This window comes from Agelaius tricolor, unplaced genomic scaffold (assembly GCF_023055355.1).
Source record: "Agelaius tricolor isolate 1412-34295 unplaced genomic scaffold, bAgeTri1.0.p SCAF_4, whole genome shotgun sequence".
Taxonomy (NCBI): domain Eukaryota; kingdom Metazoa; phylum Chordata; class Aves; order Passeriformes; family Icteridae; genus Agelaius; species Agelaius tricolor.
In genome coordinates, this window is record NW_027269264.1 from 36,098,635 (window position 1) to 36,120,275 (window position 21,641).

At 39.2% G+C, this 21,641-nt stretch overlaps 1 protein-coding gene across 1 annotated transcript; it reads right to left on the reverse strand.

Moving 5' to 3' along the window:
* Nucleotides 1-458: 458 nt before the first annotated feature.
* CDK7 (cyclin dependent kinase 7) lies at nt 459-21,111 on the reverse strand. The gene is made up of 12 exons (XM_071425271.1): nt 19,734-21,111; nt 19,467-19,526; nt 16,368-16,401; nt 14,478-14,545; nt 12,613-12,681; nt 11,161-11,271; nt 9,906-10,024; nt 8,791-8,890; nt 6,952-7,038; nt 5,074-5,223; nt 3,377-3,524; nt 459-676 (listed from the first exon to the last, which is right to left on the reverse strand). The coding sequence occupies exons 1-12, from the start codon at nt 19,791-19,793 to the stop codon at nt 651-653; spliced, it is 1,032 nt and encodes a 343-aa protein (XP_071281372.1). The 5' UTR covers nt 19,794-21,111; the 3' UTR covers nt 459-650.
* Between the last annotated feature and the right edge of the window lie 530 nt (nt 21,112-21,641).

Consider the following 21,641-nt stretch of genomic DNA (forward strand, 5'->3'; position numbering starts at 1 on the left):
GTATATTTTCCTCACATAACTTCTCCTGCAACAATGAAATAGGAAAAAAAAAACCCCTCCAAACAATTCACATTAAATCTGCACTTCACACTGTTTTCAACGCAGTGGATGTGTCTTTGCAGAAGTCTGAATGCGTGACTGCTGAGAGAGCATATGCAAACTCGTTTGTTAATACTTGAGCCTACTAACTGAAACAAAAACATATCCTACCCTTTCCTTACAGGGATACACTTTTATTATAGGTCTAGAAGACAGTCATATGTTCACCTAAGCTGCATGTGAGAAGAAAATGTTATTTGTAGTTTTCCCCCTTAGGATACATATGTGTGCAGAACAGCACGTGATTCAGCACAGAGGTTCTGCAAAATTACTCTGTGTACACCTGTAGCCTGCAAGCAGTTTTGACAGTTATTGCCTCAGAGCACGACTCTAGAAGGACAAGACAGCAAACCAGATAATCTTTTTTTCTCAATAATGATTTTATTGTAAAATGAAGGGTTAATAAAAGTTCTCTGTCCATAAGGAAATAATAAGTTCATATTTTATATATGAAAATACTGAAAAATAACCATCCAGCGACGATTACAGCGTTTTATCAATGGCTGGGACTCAGGGCATTTTCACTCATTTTCACTCATCATCCACAGCAATCAAAAAATCAGTTTTTTTGGTAATCCTGAAAAGTGTAAATCACATTGTTAATAAAGTATAGAGGTCCAGTCTCCTCCTCAAGGCCCCCTCCTACTCTTAACTGTTGAATGCTGCTTATGACAGTGGCAGTACATGATATTTTCTAACAAATCCATAAGAGAGTGCCAGAATCAAAGTTCACTTGAAGCAGTATGTATATTCCAAAAGTCAAATTCTGTAATTAAGTTTTAATTGCATTTAGGATACATGTAAATATTTCTCTTTGTTCATACAAAAATCTAACTGTTGATATGCAATGCTAACCACTTAATTCTACTTTGAAACCCAAGAAAAGCAAGCTGTTCTAAGGCTTAAACTTGTCCTACCACACACATACTCTAAAGGATTTTTCTTATGTGCTGTCAAATCTAGGACAAATTCTTAATCTTATATATGGAGTGTTTTTGGTTTTTTTCAAAACCAATAGTTTTGATATCAGATTCCTTATGCTTAATCTACATAGAAAAACTTCAGTGCATCATCCTTTATAATCCCTGCTTTGTGTAGCTACAGCTCTGTAGGAATGCATATTAATAGGACTAGAAATAGGTGTTCTGGGGAAGCAGTGCTGCTTCTGGTTAAGTGACAGAGAGGAGATGGGCAGTTATGTCATCATAGAATCAGTGTCTCCCAAAACCTCACTGATCAGAAGTAAGTGATAGCAGCAGATACAAAGCACGTATGTTTCACACTTTTCTCAGGCAGTCATCCATCTAGTGGTAGTTTTCCTGAGAATAGAGGCTGTTTTCTGAGAAGTATTTAGATTTGGTGAACACACCCCACAGGCTACAGGGGTTTGTTCTTGTGGAAAAGCAGCACATATGGCAATGGCATGAATCTTTATCCCAACAGTCAGCTCCTAGTGCCAGTAATTTCAAAGAGGATACCGATCAGCAAGCACTCAGTTTATTCTGCCATGTTCTGGAGTACTAACTCAACAGGGCTAGGAGAAAGAAATGTGCTCTGGAGGATGCAAGGCCATTCTAAGAATTTCATGGAATGCAACTTATTTTTCTTGGAAATTACATTTGCACATTTCCACCCCCGACAGCAATGTTGTCCTTCAAAGTTTTATTTAAACCAAGACTGGAGGATTATTCTTCCAAATTACTATTCAGATTTTAAATTTAGATGGTAATGCTATGTAGGAAGAGCAAATGGAATCCAGGGCAGCAGATTTGCTAGCTCTATCATTGGCTGTCTCCTTTAAGATTTGTTGGCACTAGAGGAACTACTTTTGAAACCTTCTGCATCTGTCAGCCCATCTAAGGCAGTAACATGAATGAAAATCCACATTAGAAAATACATCATGTCTCCATTTCCAGTTGGTAGAAATTATAATGCTTTTTATACCAATACTCAAAGGTCTCAATAAGTAATGCTAACTTCTTTACCGTCTCATTTCTAGCCAATCTCAAAACTCCTAGCATTTACACAGAATCATGGAAACATGTTAAAGCAACAATTGTTCTAGCTTGATAGAGCTCTGGAAACTCTGCTCATTGTCAAATGCACAAATTCAAATCATTAAGTCACAGAAATCAAGCAAGCATTTCTCTCTTTTTCCTGTCCTTTAGTTAACAGGTGTATTTTAGGGTGTATACCCCCAAACACTTATCACAAACCCTCACATGATCTTTGGAAAATGACCTAAAATGCTTGAATTAATTGTCTATGCTATTGTAACTTGACAAGTCCCCACATGCCAGAACACCCATGGTTTTGCAAACAATGTGCAAGTAGTCAGCTGATAACTTTTTTTTGTGAGATTGAAAACTCAAAGTAGTGAACCTAATGTATTTTACTTCTAATTTGATGAAGACATAGAAACAACAATTCAAAGTGCCTAAAAAGCAAGCTGAACCCTAATAAGGGAGATTTCTCTCTGAACTCAAGAGGAAATACACTTTTATCAAAGTAGCTCCATTCAAAAAAAAAAATCACTCATATTAAAACTGAGTCTCATACTGGCAATAACAAAAAGCTGATGATAACCTGACAGCTGCTATCTAGCATATTCCAGATGCTAAGAAGACCAACTCAAGTTTAAAAATAGTATTTGCCTCCCTAAAAGAAGGCCTGAGTAATTTAGTGTCAGATACAGTCTTGAGTCCTGAGCACTTGTGTTGCCACAAAGGTATGAAATACATCCTACTGTCCGGAGAAGACTGGAGGTGGGCTTAATGTTCCTTACCCAGAGTGGTCTTAAAAGCTAACCTCCTTACCTTAAGACAGAGTGAGCAAAAATCTCTCCTCTGAATCTGATCTACCCTCTCCAGCCTGTCATTTCACAGAATATCATGCTATGTTTCAGACTCTCTCTCTCTTTTCTTAAGTGGTGTGAAGTTAAATTACTTCCACCTGAGTAAGAGGTCTCAGGAAAAAAAAAGGTTCATCATAATAGCCTATAATTTACTGGGGAGTACCACTCTCCATTTCAGAATTAATGGAATAGGGTTATTTCTTCTAATAGATTCCTAAGCATCATTGAAGAGCCTTTTTTGTGCTAATTCTGTTAGAACACAGGGCTAAGTAATTCTGACCTCAAACCATATATTAAAGGGCTTCAGCCAGTGCTCAGGGAATTAGTTCATTTAGAGAGTTTTTTTTCTAAAACACTGGAAGCATCCCATTCTCTCTGAACATGTAGCTCCTATTTAAAATTGGTGACATATTACAAAGTTACCTTGATCTATTCCATCTGTTCTTTTCCTTTTTAAATTTAAAAGTGCATTTTGTGGCTCCTTTGCAGCTTCAGCAGGACAGTTGGGTCTTGGAAGCTGATTTCCTGGAGTGGGTCCTGGTCGGTTACTGAAGTACTTCTGTTTCAATGCCTTAATGATAATCGAAGAAAAAGAAACAAGTAATTAGTATGAAGTGTAATTTATAAAGAGGTTATAGTGAAACCAAGCACTTTTAATTGGGCCTTAAAAACTACTTGAACACTTTTATACTACAGAGTGGCCTCAGGGCAAATAAAGGTTTTGTTCGCAATTACTATCCACCCCACATGGATCTGTAAAGCAAGAGATAATTGTACACTCCTATTTTTAACCAGTATTCAGACATCCTGACAAAACTAGATTATTTTGTAAGAAGTCTTGTATAAGTGGCTTCTAGCTCTGAAGAGCTTACATTCTGAATAGACAGATCAGATAAGATGACAATATAAAACAAAGTAGGAATAATGAAAAATTAAGGGAACGTTTTTGAAGTCTTCATCAGATTCACGATCTAGACACTGTTTTGTTAGTTTTTAAGATGGGTCTTTCCCCCATATTTCTCTAACTGTGCTGTTTCTACCCTGTAAATTGTGAGAAAGAAATCACTTGTATTAGAGCAGAAGACAAACACTAGTTAGCAAGATTGGTTTCATGTAGCAGAATTACATACCTTACTTTAAATTTTTGGAACCATGAAGTGTGATTAAAAAAAAGTAGCTGTCTCTTAGGTAATCATTTCTTGTGCCAGTTACACGATATTCAATGTCAGCTATAAAGTTTAGACTAGAAAAGTAACATATTCAAGTCACTATCTTATAATATGACCTGAAAAATGACTACATACTTTTGAACTATCACAGAGATGTCTCAAGCATAGCAGAACTAATTATCTGGAAACTTACAGTGAATGTTCTTAAAATGGTGGACAAAACAGCCTGAATGTGCTCTGGAAAAGTCTTCTAGTAAAAAGATACATAACAAATGCGCTGATCTCATGGATTCAAATCTAAGCAGCAGTGAGGGAGTCCTGGCTCAAAGGGGAAAGTGGTTTCTTGCATGCTTCCCTATCAGTGTAAAGTGATAGAAATACACTTTTAACTGCCAACTGGTGTATGCGCCTCATCACAGAAATTAGTATTGCAAACTAGAACATTCTGCAAGATTTTTCTTCCAAGTCTTCCATTTCTCCCTATCATGAAGTAGTAAAATTTAAAGTTACACAGAAAAGGATAATTAGATAAGAATGATAGTTTAATCACCACAGAATTTTATGTTTAAGAAGTACCATAAAAGTTTAAAATACATTGCAGAAGAGACAGGATGAAGTGAGGAGAAAAATCTTCCAAACCCAGGGAATAAGATATGCTATGTTAAGACTTAACCTTTAAGTTTTAGGTGACTGAATTCAGCATGTCAAATATGACTGTTGGAAGGCTCATACACATTTTAGTTCTCTACCTTGACTCCACACTGGGAATGGAGATGACCATTTAGTACTATCCATGCCTTTCACAGTTCTTTCTATAAAACACTGGGATTATGTTTCTTGTAATTCATGTCATGCTTCATTTCAAACATGGCTAACTGGCTTAAAAAAAACATTTACCTGATATTAACAGTGGTTTAATGAACATTAGGAGATAACCCAAGTGTACTATACCTGAGTAGCTGTTACTCTAGTGGAAGGATTAAACGTGAATAAGCCTTGAAGAAGACTGAGCAGATCATCACCAGCTGCACTGAAGATATGTTGAAGTGGCATTCCAGGGAATGGCTTAAATGTGACATAATCTGGAAGACTTGTCATCCCCTACAAAGACCAAAAATGGAATATATGTTTTTCCCCTAGAAAGAGTTCAGCTTTTCACAGAAAGTGAACTGCATATGGCTTTTTCACCAGAAGCAACTTATCTTTCAAAACACATTGCTAATACTTGGTCACTGAAATAAAATAACTAGAGGTATAGAAGGTAATAAAATCTTTTTTTTAAGTAACTGTTACTGTGTGAAACAGCTATCCCACATGATCTGTCCTTCCCTTGCCTTAGTTGTGACCAGTCCAAAAGGAAAAACTGCTAAAGAAAGTAGGAAAGAATTTTAGACTGGGTCAGACAAATGAAATAAAACCTCCTTTAGTGAACTGACATGGCAAGAGGGAAAATATTTACAAAAGAGTCAGTCTTCACCTTATCTACATTAATAAACATTATCTGAACATCATGTGCATTTTGATTTTAAAAGCACAATTGAAACTTTATATGGACAATGGGAGGAGGGAAGGAAAATATGCACCAAGCAGTTAGACAAAAAATTAACTGCATACTTTTTTGTCCTCTAGGTATGAAATCAACCCCATTGTGTTCACATTCTAGCATAAAAATTACACAGACAATTGTAACAGACAATTACACAAACATAATGATTTTATAGTGTCTTAAGTATTTAAAGCCTTAGCTGTCACACTTCAAGTTTGTCCAAGTAAAGTAAAATATTAAAACAAAGTCAAATATGTGTTCAAACAGTTATAATCTTGATAGTAAAGGCTGCAATTATTAAACATTTGGAAATGAACTTGGGAATTATGTCATCTTTGTTGTGTTAACCAATCTCCTATTCCCTCTTTTCCCCACTAGTATCTTAAATTTTCCTCTCCACAGGAAACAGAAATGTCATTGCAAAAACCTTCATGCATTCCATTTAGAACCCTCGAGAAATATCAGAATTGTGGGGGCCTAGCAGTGCCTCACACGGCAGTTCTCCATTTGGCTACAGCTCAATTTCATGATCACATACCAAAGCATTCCAGCACCACTTACAATAAAGAAAAGCTGCAGGGAGAGAAGGCAGAGGTGAACAAGTCCAGTGAGCGCTTCCACAACTCAATAACAAAAGACAACATCCTGATCAGGGAATTCTGGACTCCCTGTGTCCAGAACTGGTACTACTCCCTGGTAACTGGTACAAGTAGCTCATGAGACATTATGTCCTGCTTCCTGTCACTCTGTTTAATAATCATGGTTAGGTAGGTCATTGTGTGATGTGACAGTAAGTTTGGCCTGGTGTTACTTTACTTGCTGTCATCTCAGAGAAAATTGTACTGATTGTATTTGTTTCAGGATCATTATTGAGGCAAATTGTTTATCCTTAAAGCTGTTGGTCTGTGTTTTGTACTATAATTTACCAAGGCCAACTTAGGTCCCTGCAAATGGTTCCTACTTCTGAAAGTGATTAAAGCCTTCAAGGTTAAAGCATGCTAATTAAACAAGCACCTCAAAAACGTTAAGCAGCAACAATAATCTCACACTAGTAGCCATCTGAAACTGTGCATATAGAAAGGGAATCAAGAAGTGTTGATACTGTTACTGTTAACCAGAGGTTTGGTCTGAGAGAAACAACAAATCTCAGCTGCTTCATGAGATGAAGCAGCTACCTTCTGAAAAATCTACTCAAGTATTCTGGTATAATCATTTAATTTCAAGAGCTAAAATAGAGAGTATCAAGTAAAACCAGTATCGGTCTGTTAAACAAAATGACTCACAGGCCATTGTTCTTCCGTTGGAGTGCCCAGTGTTTCAAATATCCTTGTCAGCTGGTCAAGATCAGAGTCTCCAGGCAAAAAAGGAACCTGGAAAAAGTACATGGCATTTGATTGAATTAGCTTCTGAACTTCAATTTTAGAAAGAAGCTTTGAGTGATACTGCATAATTGCAAGGCAAAAGCCCCCTGTATACCACCTCCCCACAAAGAGGTACACTCGATATTTGAGGCATTCTATTTATGCTCAAATAGATTCTGAAAGTTTCCTGAACCTAGGCTTGGTATCCTTGACTTGACAGCAGACAGCTTAAACATAAGACTATGTTTAATCACAACCATATGAATGTAAAATTTACTAAACACAGAAAAGATCTTATATCTCAGTTGTCAGCCTAAAGTCAGTTGGTCATGGTGATCTTTTCACCACTTGTTCTCAGAAGGTAGCTTTTATATATATTTAAAGTGAATCACAAGTTTGCCTTATGAAATTAAATGAAAACATGAGGGAGAGTAGAGACCCACTAGGATGGAAAACTGTCTCTGATCAGTGTCACATGTCATTTAAATAAAGCAAAAAAATGAAAAGGGGCTATCTGCCCAGTCCAACTTCTAGCTCACATATCAGGCACACAATGTAAGGAAAAAGAAATTTGGTGACCAAAGCAAATGTATGAAGAATTAGGGGCAGTGTTTAATAATTAGGACAGAAAAACCATAATGGATATCCCTAGTAGACGGCATACTATATTGTGGCATCATTAAAGCCCCTTGAATATAAACTGCTTTCATAAAAAGCTCTCAGAAGTTGCATTGTTCTGAAAAAGGACACATACATTTCAAAATATCACAGTGATAAAAACTGAACCATAATACATTTTGTGTTTTGTGACAAAACAAAGAATCAACTGAATTCAAAAATTATTGGCTTACTAACTTTGCTTAAATGCATTCAGATTTAGCAGGTCTAATGCATATTTATGTATCCATCACCAGTGCTGCTTAAAGAGCCACTGTACATTTCCATATTTGACCTGCCAGTCAAATTCAACCAGCACACCTATTGGGTGTGACCAATCAAAGCAAAAGGTTTCTTTCAAAGTGTTTTCACACACAAGTCTGTTTATGATATGGCCACAAAAGCATTCAAAGGTGCAGAAACCAAGCAGAAGTCACTTAGTCATGGAAGATAAATTGTACTGCAGGCTACTTCATGCCTTCAGCTGTGTACCCCAGCCCTCCACTGCTCCCCTCACACTTTAATGTCTTCTCCAAAGAGCTGTAAAATAAAAACATTCCACTTCAGTGGAAAATACTCAAGGACCATTACATTTGTGTACCACACTGAGGACTGCCATAGGATTATCCTGATGTTAACCTTCACAGCTTCATTCCAGTATTGTAAACTAACTGCATTTTAGAAGAACATTATTCCTCCATTCATTTTCAATAAAACCACAATTAAAGTACTGGTGATTATAACTGAGGAACAGTGTAGAGGGGACAGCCCAAACACCTATATGCATGTGATGTTACATTCCTAGAACAGTAGTGAATTGAAATAGGTGTTTGTGGACTGCAAGAGTTACCTACTTGACCTCTCCCAAGGCAAGACTGGGACAGTTTGTTGCAACTTTTTAACCCAGATGTTTAAAGACTTCCAGTGCTTGTGATGTTTATGAAGCCTCAGTCAATCCCAAAAGCCACTTTCATTACAGTTAATAAGATTTTGGAAAATCTTTTCTGGCCTGTGTTCACCTGATTTTAGCAGGGAAGAAAAAACCCATAGAGAGCCATAGTGAACAGAAGGACAAATACAAAATGCTTACATTTGAATACTTACTCTGAGGAGCAATTCAGCTAAAATACAACCAACAGCCCACATATCAACACCAACACCATACATTCTAGCCCCAAACAATAGTTCTGGGGCTCGGTACCACCTGAAAAGAAAACACATTTTGGAAGAATAACCTGGCTTTGCTCATGTCAAATGCTACATACTGTAGCAATGCAAAAGCTAAAAAAAGGATTTAACTTCTACCTATATACTTTTCAGACATTGAAGAGCTGTATTCTACAAACTGTTTTGTTTAAAAAAAAATGAATAAATTTGTGCAGACCGCACCCTAGGGTCATGTACAACCAGAGATTAATTGCAGTTTCAACTGACGTGATTACAAGTATTGAAGAGCAGACACACAAGGAAGAAAATTCTTAACATGCAGGTGAACTGAAATTTTCTTAAAATTTTATGTTGAATGAATCACAGCAAGACAGAATTCCTCCCATCTCCCAAGAATTTCCGTATCAACAGACCTAAGTACAGAGACTACTTTTATGTAAAATGAGCCTTGTTGTTTTGAAAAAACTAGTCACACTGCCTAAGAACAATCAAGTTCAATGAAATGACACTGCATTTGACATTGTAGAATTTCTGTCTTTTGAATAAAGGTGTTAAACCAGCTTTGCCTGAATAGCTTTAGCACGCCAGCAGTCAGATAGCAAAATGCTGTGTATTTTGCAGCCCCACTTTTTATAGCATACCTTAAATAAGCATGCCAGAAAAACCATTTATAAATATTTAAATTGGTTCAAGTGTTTGTCTCAAAATAGGTAATGTGAATAGCTCCAAAAATGGTTCTAGGTTCTTGTGATTAGCAGAAAGTAGCAGCTGTCTTGCTCCAAAATCCAGGCTTCTAAGCAGATATGTACTATTTCCAGACATTTCAAAAGAGTATAATTTTGACAGATAACAAGAACCACCCCCACAGATGCATACTCAAGCAGCTCTTATGGAGACTTTGTTAAACAATGCTTCCTTGTGGTATTTTTATGCAGCTCTTGCCACATCACATGAGCAGATGCCACTCTGAATATGTTGATTTGACATATTTCAAGAAACACCTATAAAGCAACTAAACAATCTCTGTGTAAAAACAAAATAGAGTGTCTTACCTTGTGACTACCTGGTGTGTATAAACTCTGTTTGGGCTTCCAAAAGATTTTGCCAAGCCAAAGTCAGCCAATTTTAAAACACCATTTTCATCTAGCAACAAGTTATTTGGTTTAAGATCCTGTCAGTATAGAAAACAAATAATGAGATTTGCCAGTATTGATAAAAACAGACATATAATGAATCTCCTGGCAGACATGTCATAACAGTGTTGTAAAATGAAAGATGATTCTATCCTAAAACCTACCTTGTGAGCAAAAAAATTTAAACCCCCCAGTATTTCATCATATATGAAAACCATAGTGAGACAGGCCCATTTAATATTAACACATTTAACTTGCAGAGTTTAAAAAAGCCTCCTGATAGGTTTTACATTTTCTGCAAGTACAGCAGTTTTGTTATCTGCACAGCTGCCAAATGAATAATAAAAAGACTTGGCCAATGCTTCAAATAATGGCAGAAATCACAGAAATCACATCGTTCAATACAGTATATTGTGGGCCGACCTCAGGCCAAGAGAGGTAAATCCAACAGTACCCAACCCAAAAGTATCCACACAGCCATTTGCTCTGTTTATTCTCATCCCATCCACCACCCTCGGCAGTACAGAGGAGAGATCAAAAGCAGGAAAACTCTAGGAGCAGTATAAAGGCAGTTTAATAGGAAAGAACTAAAAATCAAAGCAAACAAGCAAGGTCATGGAAATCCTTCACCACCCCCCAAAAGGAGAGTGATACATAGTCTCCAAACAGCAGCCAGCTTGGAAACCAAAATTCCTCCTTTTTCCTCTACCCCAGTTTTTACCACTGACCAAGGCATTATATGCCATGCAGACAGCTTGGGTCAGCTGCCCCAGCTGTGTCTCCTCCTTACTTCTTGCCCCAAGCCTACTTATCACGGCAAGGGCAGAGTGAGAAAAAGAGAAAGCCTTGACACTGCCTGATAGAAAGGAGAAAGCCTCAAGAGTTCAGCTGCTGTGAAAAAAAGTCCAATCCATCCCAGGCAGACCCAGTTCACAGAGATAATTAAAGTCACATCTAACTGGTGAACCTTTTATATAGGTATCAAAGTCATAACCACATCAGTAAATCTTAACATTTCTGGTACTGCTATTATGTCTCCAAAACAGCAAATATGAATGCTTATGGAATGAGACTGTCTAAGTTCCAAAACTACCTTCATTAGGCTTTAGACTCTAAATTCACCCAATGTGATTTTTGTTGCAGGATGAGGGCTGTCAATTTAGTACATGCTTACCCTGTGTAGAATCCAATGCTGATGCAAATATTCCAATCCTTGAAGTGTCATCAGCATATATGCCTTGATGTGAGACTGCGTCAACACAATACTTGTATCCTTTATAATAACCTGCAAAGTGTTGAAATCATGGTAAAGCTCAGCACACAAGACCTTATCTCCATTCTTTCAGCTCAAAAGTTATTTCCACCTTTAAGACAGGCTTCAGATTGGCAGTCATATATTCTCTACCATTTCAGCCTTTTTCCAGAAAAATAGGTCAATTCTGGAGATCAGAATTGAAATGGGGAGTCCAAACAGCTTATGTGAACTTTGCAAAACCCAACAATGAAAAAATGTGTGGGAAACAGAAGTTTAGCATTTAATCTCAGTTCCATGTTATATATGGAACTGAGTTCCATACCCAAACTTCAGGACAAAGATGTACACATACAAATGATAAAAGTGACAGTAAACTAGAAATTATGTTTCCACTTATTCCTTCTTTCTCTTTGAAATCTAAGTAACTAATCTTTGTAAATACAGTGGTTTCCTCTTCCTCTTCTATTTCCAAAAAGACCAGAGGGTATGGCCACTTGACTGTATTAAAAAAAAAAAAAAATCTACTTCAGTTTTCTACATTCTTTGCTTTTTAACATTAAAATTCTATGCCAAGACCCCAAAGCTTGTTTGTTAATACTACCGTCCTGCTCAGTAATAGCCGGCCATAAGCTGAGTTACAGAAGAGCTAAGACTGCACAAATTTCATGTATGCAGCATATGCTTAATCACAACAGGCAGCAGTCTCAGTGGCAGCCTGAGTGATACCACAGTACAATTTAAAGACTGCACACATGTACATCACGCAGTTCAAGAGTATTTAATTTTTCTTTGTACACCAATCTTCTTCATCTCTAAACTTTGCATAACTACTATGTAAACAGAATGAATCCTCTAAAAGTCTACTCATTACTAAACTCTATTAGCAAAAATCTGATCTAACCTTTTCAAGACTTGCATTCATCTAAATTTCAGCAAGCCTATCTCTAGAAGGCACCAATTTGCAATTACCTAGCATTGTTTCATTTGAAAACATGTTTAAAGTGCATGTGATTTTACTACCAACTTGTCTCTTACTATATTTTGGTGTCACACTTATGTGAACATGTTTGGTGCTATGCTTATCAACTGCATTCCAGAAGCCATGATCCAGAGGTCTGACTGGAGTTCCAGAAAATTAACATAGTAAACACAATTTCTTCCTTTAAGATCATGCAGACAAGTATTTAGAAGGAATTAATCAAATGAGAACTCATAAAAACTGAAATTACTGAAGCTACTTTTAAGACGTGATCTTAATCAACTGACATAATAAAAGTCACCTTTCAAATATGGGCAAATATAAGCCTGTTAAAGCAGCACTTTCATAAACCATCTTAAGATACTGAAATAAAAAGTCTTTAAAAATCTTACCTCTAAATCTGTTTCCATAAAATCAAACACCAGACTAATATTCGACTTGTGTCCAAAAGCATCAATAAGCTGCAAAACAAAATACATTATGATTAAGCAGGCTCTGATTCTTCCAGTTTTCTGAAATTCATCACCACTGTAGTCTGCACGTGGATTTTCAGCTTATTGAGAATTTGCTTAAGTTCTTTGACTTTGTAACACAAAAATTCTTACTCAGTTTAGCTTCTTAACTCAGTTTCCAAACTAGAAAAAAAAATCCCATTAAATATGGCAATAACATTTCACATGATTGCCCTTCTTTCCTCGAGATAGGAAAAAAGAGCAAGAATTAACTTTATCATGTTAACTACAACAGATAATGTAATGCAAACCTTGTCTTCCAAACTTTCCTGTTCTAACTACCCTTTATTGAGACAAGACTAAGTTTGCCCATGGATTCAGCTTTGTGTATCTCCTTCCTGTAAGCATACAGTATTTAGAAATTTTAAGTGTTAGGCTTAGAAACTTCAGACATTTTTACATGTGTATTCATTTTTGTAGCTAGCTTTCCAAGGTAACTAAAACTCTTTTCAGGACATCCAAACAGCCCTTTCTTAGGATGAAGCTGTGTAATGATACGATCAATTTCTAATTTGAGATAACACAAGCATGATACTGAGCAAAAGCAAGAGATCATTTAGCCTGGTGTTCTTCCTTCAAGATGAGGAAGGTATGTGTGCAACTGGTGCAGCTCATTCCTCAGTCTGAGTGTGGTAACCACACAAATTGGCAAATTGCACGGTATTTGTTTGAATAGTTCAGAATAGCAGTGACTGTTCCCCTTACACTCCTAAAACCCACAAAAGTTTTGTAGGGACTACTAAGAGGGGCACAACACCATCTCTTGTTTTTAGAACCTGCTTCTGGAACTCCTGATCATAAATTTGTCTAACTCTTCTCTGAACTGTTGATGCAGTTTGCTTCTACACGGCCCATGGCAACACATCCTATGAATTCATTACACACTGAATGAAGTGGTACCATCTCCACTCCTGCTGCCAATAGGTTTTAAATACATCTCTTATTTCTAGGATGATGGTGTTTGGAAATATAATTCCTGCATGGACACCACCTATCACCTTGGTTTTGCAGACCTCCCCATTACCAGCTTTTCCCTCTCCAAAGTGATGAATTCCTCATTTTTTCATAAAGAATATGCTCCATCCCTCTGCCATTTTAGTTGTCACCCCCGGCATATTCTCTATCCTTGATAGCTAAAGCCACCACTTTGAAAGTAGGGTCACAATCCAGAGGAGAACCATATTTCCACTTTGAAAAGTATATGGAAAATTCATATTTCATGTACTTAATCATACTGACACTTTCTAATTATCACTATGATCTAACTTTATAGTGTCTTTACCTCCAGTTGGGTATCTGTAGGTGTAAGTATACCAAAATGTAACTGAAACTAAAAAGATACCAGTCTTACTCCTTCCAAAAGAGATTTTAAACATCATATCTATGTGCTGAAATAAGCCTGCTATTTTATACATGCTAATAAGCCACATGACTTCCCCATTACCATTGCTTTAAAAAGCCTGCTTTTTGACTGTCACCAGTTTCATATGAAGCAATCAATCAAGTAAATTCAGCGCTGTGTTCATTAGTAATTCTATCAGAGATGCAAAACCAAGCAATCTACATTTTCACAATTGTTCCACCATTAGCATCTATGTAGGCCCAGGCAAAAAACTGAAAGGATTTAAAAAAAAAACACCTTTGCCTTTGTTACTGAAATAGGCACATAATAATTGACATAATAATTGTTGAATTACTGAAAGTATTTGTAGACTGATTCTAGAACTAGCATTTATTTTACTTACACCAATAATATTTGGATGGCTTAGCTCCTGTAACAGTTTTATCTCCCTGAGGGCAGTCCTGTTGATTCCTACATTGATGGAAAGAAGAAAAGAAGATGAAAGAACAAAATAAAAACTCTGGATTAAGCTCCAAATAAACCTGTTGTTCTGCTACTCACAGACTATTTACTACTACAAATTACATTCTTAACACTAGTCAATTTGCTAAGTAACACGGACATTGCCATAACTAACTAAATTGCTGCAAAATAAAAATGGGCATGCACTTTCTTCCATGGCAAGTCCATTTCACACCATAGTAATCAGGCTTAGATTATGAAGCAACACATCTACATTTTGGCAAAAAGGGAAAGTTGTAGGAAAAAAAAATCACCTTTTTCAGGGTATTGGAAGACTTTAATTCTAAAGAAAAGTTTCATTTTGCAATCAGTCCCTCAACACGTCTCACTTCCAGAGGGAGGCATACCGTCAACACTCATTAATAAACTTCTTTTCTTTTTGACATATCATTATCTAATAATGCAAGGCACATTGCATTAAAATGTAAAAAACACAGAATGTTTTTCTACATTCATGCTGTAGCATATATAAGGCATAAAAGAGAGAGTGACCAAAACCTGCTTACTCTTGCTTGAATCTTCTCATAAGCAGATTTGATTGAGTTAAAATCAGGGTCCAACAGGGAGCAAATGGTGCCCTTCAGCAGTCACACTGATGGCACTGTATCAAACCATGGTTCCTGCAGGGTACCAATTCCTCCTTCAAAAATGCTAGAATGTGTGGCTTGTATGAAAACTGGCAAGCAAATACTCCTGTGGTGTATCATGCAGGAAGTTGCAGCTGCACATGAGCTGAAAACCAGTGCTCTTCTAAAACCTGTCATATGATTCAATGGTAAGACTAGCAAAGTTTTGGGTCAAGCTACATGGATTACTTTACATTCCTGCTTTGCCTGTTTTAATTACATGTTTTGGAATCAAATTAACAAAGGCTGCCTTTGGGTAGGCACAGTCTTAGATGAAAACAAAAAAGCATGCCATGTTATCAGATAACACAGGGAAAGCAGATATGATCATTATTTTGAATAACATCTTTCATCTACAGCTAGACACTGTAGAGGCCAAAAGTAATGACTGTCCCTAAGGGCCATTAGGCCACTGAGGGCCAAGTGGATCACAACTCTCAGGTAGCTGGCCAAATTGTGAGACTCTGGGATGAGTGATCAGTTTCTCTTTAAAAGAAAAGAACTGGAGAGTTGATAGCGAAGACTCTTCACTGGAAAGCTGGTAACCTGATGAAAGAGTCCTGAAGGACAGCAGCCTGCACACAAATAAAATTCTGCACCACGCAGGCAATAAGACCAAGATTACTTAGTTTCAATTTGCCATAGCCACACCTACAGGCACAGGGCTGGTCAGAGCACATGCTTCATAGGGCTGAACATGAAAAAAACAGGACACAGAGACAAGAGTTTTGATCTTGTTTTTATCCACTTTTGCCTCTGAACATATCACAAAAATAGAACAAAGGAAACATCCGAAAACACACAAAAACTCTCACTCATCTTAAATACTTAAGGAACAGAGATGTATTGATACAAAAAGGTATTTTAAACTCAGTGCTGTTGTTATTATTACTAATATTCTATGCTATATTCATGTTTGAATTCCATTAAAATTGAGAAGTTATATACTCATATTTAAACATATACCATGCATGCAGGTGTCTAGGCTGTTTTTGGTTGTCCCTGCAGCTTGTGAAGCAAACCTCTACTAAGCCTTACTGAGCTCAATTTTCTCAGCCAATGGTATGGGAAATTAATGTATCAATTCAGAAAAACAAAGCAAACAAAGCACAGCTTCTACAGTATGAATTGGTTTTAAAACTCACCATCTTTAGCTTCTGATCTATGCCCCAGTTTAATCTGAAAATAAATATTTCATGTTAAGCAAGATTAAGATGGTGGGGAATACATTTTTTTAATGTTGCTCCTCTAAGACAGAATTAGTTTTAGAGTAACGAAGCACTTTACAGCTGGGTTAGTTTTAACTGGAGTTTATTTCCCCTTTAAAAAATAACTGTCTCTACAGCATTTGTTTTTACAAAAAATAGCAATGAGGGCACTAAAAACAGACATAATGCAAGTATAAACTACTTTGTAGCCACAAAGATTTATTGCATCACTAAATGAGCTTCTCCTTAGGGAGAAATGAGAGCTAAGTAATTGACAGTTATCTTAGAGTGATTCTAGTAAAATTAGCATAGGCTGTAAACTCAGGCAGACTCTAGGTCCTTTTGTCTCAATCATCTAATGACTTGAAATTTTAAGTCCAGAATCCTACCATTGATATTTCCAGATTATAAAAGAAAATATTCTGATAAAACAAAGAATACTCTCCACCACAGCCTCTACCAGCAGCAACCATATAAGACAAATATTGAAATGCTAAAGGAATTAGTGCATTAAACAAGATTGCTTACTATTGACACAATTCAACCTGTTGAGTCTTCAAATAAAGAAACCACTGTAACATGCATTTTTCATCCCTTACAAAGAACAGCTGAAGACCCATTTTTAATCTAAAAACTTCCTGCAATTCCTTCAGATAGTAACAAGTGAAACACTTTATGGCAATGTAAGCATTTTCATCATTGGTATGAAAACAAGCATGTTGGAGAGCCAAGATCATTTTTGTCATATTTAATCAAAAAACAATCATACTGGATAAGGGACATAACTGGAAAACTCTGAAGTCTAGTAAGGCCCTCTGACTACTATTCATTATTGTTTGTTGAAGTTGGCAGCAACACAGTAAAAAATAAAGGACTGAGGGTACTCAAAAGAGACTTGAGGGCCCCAGGACAATTAATAAAAGGATATGGAGCACAGATAGTGATCCTTCTGGTATCAAGAAATAATACTGATAGGAATAGGAAGATCCATCAGGTTGCCATGTGGCTCTGAGGTTGGTGTCACAAGAAAAACTTTGGGTTCTTTGACAGTTGAACTTTTGAACACCTGTTCTACTGACACTTGATGGGTTGCACCTTTCTCAGAGTGGAAAACGCTCTGGCACAGAAGCTAGCAGGGCTCATTGGCAGAGCTTTACACTGGCTTGGAAGGGAGAAAAGGAAAATACCTGGCTCACCAGTGATAATCAGTGGGATAGTGTGTCAAAACTTGAGGAAATGAACACTAATGGGCTATCTCGATCTGCTTCATGAGGTGTTGGCTACAAAGTACAACACCTGAAATGTTTCTCTATCAATACATGAGGAGCAAACAAGAGGAGCTCAAAGCTTTCATTCAGTCCCACAGATTTGATATCATTGACTTAAATGAAACCTGGTGGGATCAGTCCTGAGACTGGAGTGCCCTGTTGGGCAGCTGCAGGCTCTTCAGGAGATGCACACAGGACAAAAGAGGCAGGGGGGTGGCATCATATGTAATGGAAGGGCTGGAATGTACCAAGCTTACAGCTGGCAATGGTGCAGTTGAGAGCCTCTGGGTAGGAAGCAAGGGACAAATAATGCGGATGTCATTGTGGGAGTTTGCTACACACCTCCCAGCCAGGATGATGAAGTTGATGGATTATGCTTTGAGGAACTAAGGGATGCTTCCAAATCAACTGCCCTTGCTCTTATGGGGGACTTCAACTTGCCAGAAAGCAACTGGAAGCATCACACAACAGGTACAGCCTGGGACAGAAGATTCCTGAAAACCTGGACAACTTTGTGGAAAAGGTCCTACGGGAGCCAACTCAAAAAGATGCCTTCTTGGATCTGCTGCTTGCCAACAGAGAGAATCTCATGAGCAAAGTGGAAACTGAGGTCATCCTGGCCACAGCAATCATGAAGCCATTGAGTTTAAAATCTCTGTTAACAGTAGGAAAGTGCCAGCAAAACTTCAACCCTGGACGTGAGGAGAGCAGACTTCAGGCTACTCAGGGAATTGGTAAGTAAAGTCCCCTGGAAAAAAATTTTTGCAGGTGCTGGGTCCATCAGTGCTGGCTACTTTTTAAGCATCACCTCCTAAGGGCACTGGAGCACGTAATTCCCAAATGTCACGAGTCAAGCAGATGAGGCAGAAGGACAACTTTGCTGAACAGGGATGTCCTCTTGAATATAAGGTAAAGAAGGAAGGCATATGCTCAATGGAAGCAGGGTCAGGTGACATGGAAAGAATATAGAGAGGCTGCTTCACACTTATTATTAGAAAGGGAATCAACATGTGATGATGGCCAACCTCAACGGACAAAGCTGCAAGAAACAAGGCTCTGCTAATTCAATTATTCAGGAAACATTTGTCTAAAAATTACAAGACTTGAGGTAACAGCGCAAAGCTGATTCAGGGGAGTTTAGGATGGATATTAGGATAAGATTCCCCATCCAGAGGGGCTGGGCACTGGAACAGGCCTCCCAGGGAAGCAGCCATGGCACCAAGTGGTGTTTGGACAACTGCCTCAGGCACATGGTGTGATTCTTGCATTGTCCCGCACAGCGATGAGAGCTGGACTTGATGATGTTGATGGGTCCCTTCCAACTCAGCAAGTTCTATGATTCTATAAATTTTAAGGAACTTTATAAAGGACAACATTCTGGAATGAAGGAAATTGGACACTGCCACAGAAACGATTTAAAATAAAACAAAAAAACCCCCAACTATCAAGGTACAGTAAAGTTTGCAGTTTAGTAATGTGTGTGTGTTGGCTTGTTTGTTTGTTGAATAAACCTAACAAATAACTAGAAATTCAATTCACAGACCATGCAACCCTTCAGAAACTCAGAAACACAGCAAAGACACTCCCTCTTCTGGGGTGGGTGGGCATTACAGACAGGTTAACCAGATCATTTAAACAAACTTCTCTATAAATAAAAATGCGTATCATGCCATTTCCCATCAAGTTGGTTAAAAAACTAAAAGTCGTTAGGTAGGTCAAGAGTAACCAGACACTTTGTGACACGCTGAGAAGACATTCTGACACTTACCTTCTTAATAGCAACGATTCGGTTATTCGTCTTGTCCTTAGCTTTAAAAACGGTGGCGAACTGGGGACAGAGAGAGATGCTGCCGTGAGCAAAGGCCTGACAGACTGCGCAAGGGAGAGGCCGCCGAGCCCTCCTCGGGCCCGGGGTGGGCATCGCCCCGCGCCCCCCGCGTCTCCCTCCCGCCGCGGGCGAGCAGCGACACAGGCCGGGCCCAGCTGGGCTGCCGCAGCCCCAGGGCCGAGGGCGGCCCCCGCCGCGGTCGCTCACCTGCCCCTCCCCAAGGAAGTCGAGCTTCTCGTAGCGCTTGGCGCGGGCCCGCGCATCCATGGCCGGCGCGCTGTGCGGCGGGATATGCGGCGGGAGCGGCGGCGGGGATGCCCGGAGCGGCGGCGGCGCTGCTCGGCTCTTTAACCCCGCGGCCCCGCCGCTTCCGGCCCCGGCCCGGCCCGGCCCCTGCGCGCGCAGCGGCCCTCGGCGAGGCGCAGGCGCCGTTCCCTGACGGATCGGCCCCGGTTCGGGTGTGCGGCGGAGTCCGGGCTGAGGCTGTGTGCTGCAGGGGGCCGCAGTTCGTCCCAGAAGCTGCTTCTGTTTTCACCCTGATCTCACGTCTGACATTCAGGGACATTTCTGTAATTTCTGTGCTTAGAGAGATAGTTTTTTAATTTAAAAAATTATTATTCTATAGAAAGGGTGCTCTCAGGCACTTTGTTAGGTTCTAGTGGAAATTCTTAATTGTACTTCTATAGTTTCTTCATTATGAATAATTACCTACAATATAGTACTTAAAACTACCGTCAATACCATCAATACTACTACTGTAAGAGTAGTACAGTATTTCTCATACAGGAGAAATTCTCACTTGAAAATTAATTTCCCTACATGCCCAAGCTTTGCTATTGTTTACTAGATTAGTCTGTAAGACCAACAAAGTTGTGTAACTATGAAGAATAGCCAACATGTCTGAGAGCACTTCAGCGTCTTTTTTCCTGCCTGTAAAATCATTCTCAGTGACACATCCAGGTGAAACAGTCTTAACCTCAATCCCTGGAAAAGTGGTGGTTTGCCTCATCCTGGAGGCCATCTCTCCCTATGTGGATGACAAGAAGGTGATCAGGAATACCAACACAGCTTCACTAGAAGTAAATCTTGACCAACCTGATTGCCTTCTACAAGGAAATAACTACCTGCATGGGTAAGGGGAGGGGAGTGGATATTGACTACTTGATGTCAGTAGGGATTTCAACATCCTCATAGACAAACTCAGGAATGCGGGCTGGATGAGTGGACAGTGAGGTGGATCAAGGACTGGCTGAACAACAGATTCAGAGGGTTACAATCAGTGTCACAGGGTCTAGTTGGAGGCCTGTCCCTAGTGGTGTCCCTCTAGTGTCACCCCTAGTGGTGTTCAATGCTGTACTGTTCAATTTATTCACCCATTACTTGGATGAAGGGGCAGATGCCTCCTCAGCAAAGGACACAAAGCTGGGCAGAGTGGCTGATACCCTGGAGTGCTGTGCAGCCCTTCAGAAGGACATCAGCAGGTTGGAAAGATGGACAAAGAACCATCTGAAATTCAGCAAGGGCAAGTGCAGGGTCCTGCACCTGGGGAGGAACAGCCCCAGGCACCAGCACAGGCTGGGGCTGCCCTGCTGGGGAGCAGCTCTGTGGAGAAGGACCTGGGGGTCCTGGTGGACAAGAAGCTTCCATGAGCCAGAGTGTCCTGGTGGCCAAGAAGGCCAATGGTATCCTGGGGGGCATTGGGAAGAGCATTGCCAGCAGGTGGAGGGAGGTGATCCTGCCCCTGTACTCAGCCCTGGTGAGGCCTCACCTGGAGTGCTGTGTCCAGTTCTGGGCTCCTCAGGACAACAGAGACATGGAGCTCCTGGAGTGGGTCCAGCAAAGGGCAAAAAATTTTATTAGGGGGCTGGAGCATCTCTCTTGTGAGGAAAGACAGGGAGAGCTGGGGCTGTTCAGCCTCAAGGAAATAGAACTGAGAGGAGACCTCATCAATGTTTATCAGTACTTGAAGGGAAATTGCCAAGATGGACCAGGCTCTTCCTAGTGGTGCCAAGCAGTAGAGCAAGAGGCAATGGGCGGAAACTGGAAGTTCCGCCTGGACATGAGGAAGAATTTCTTTACCGTGCAGATGACCATGCACTGGAACAGATTGCTCAG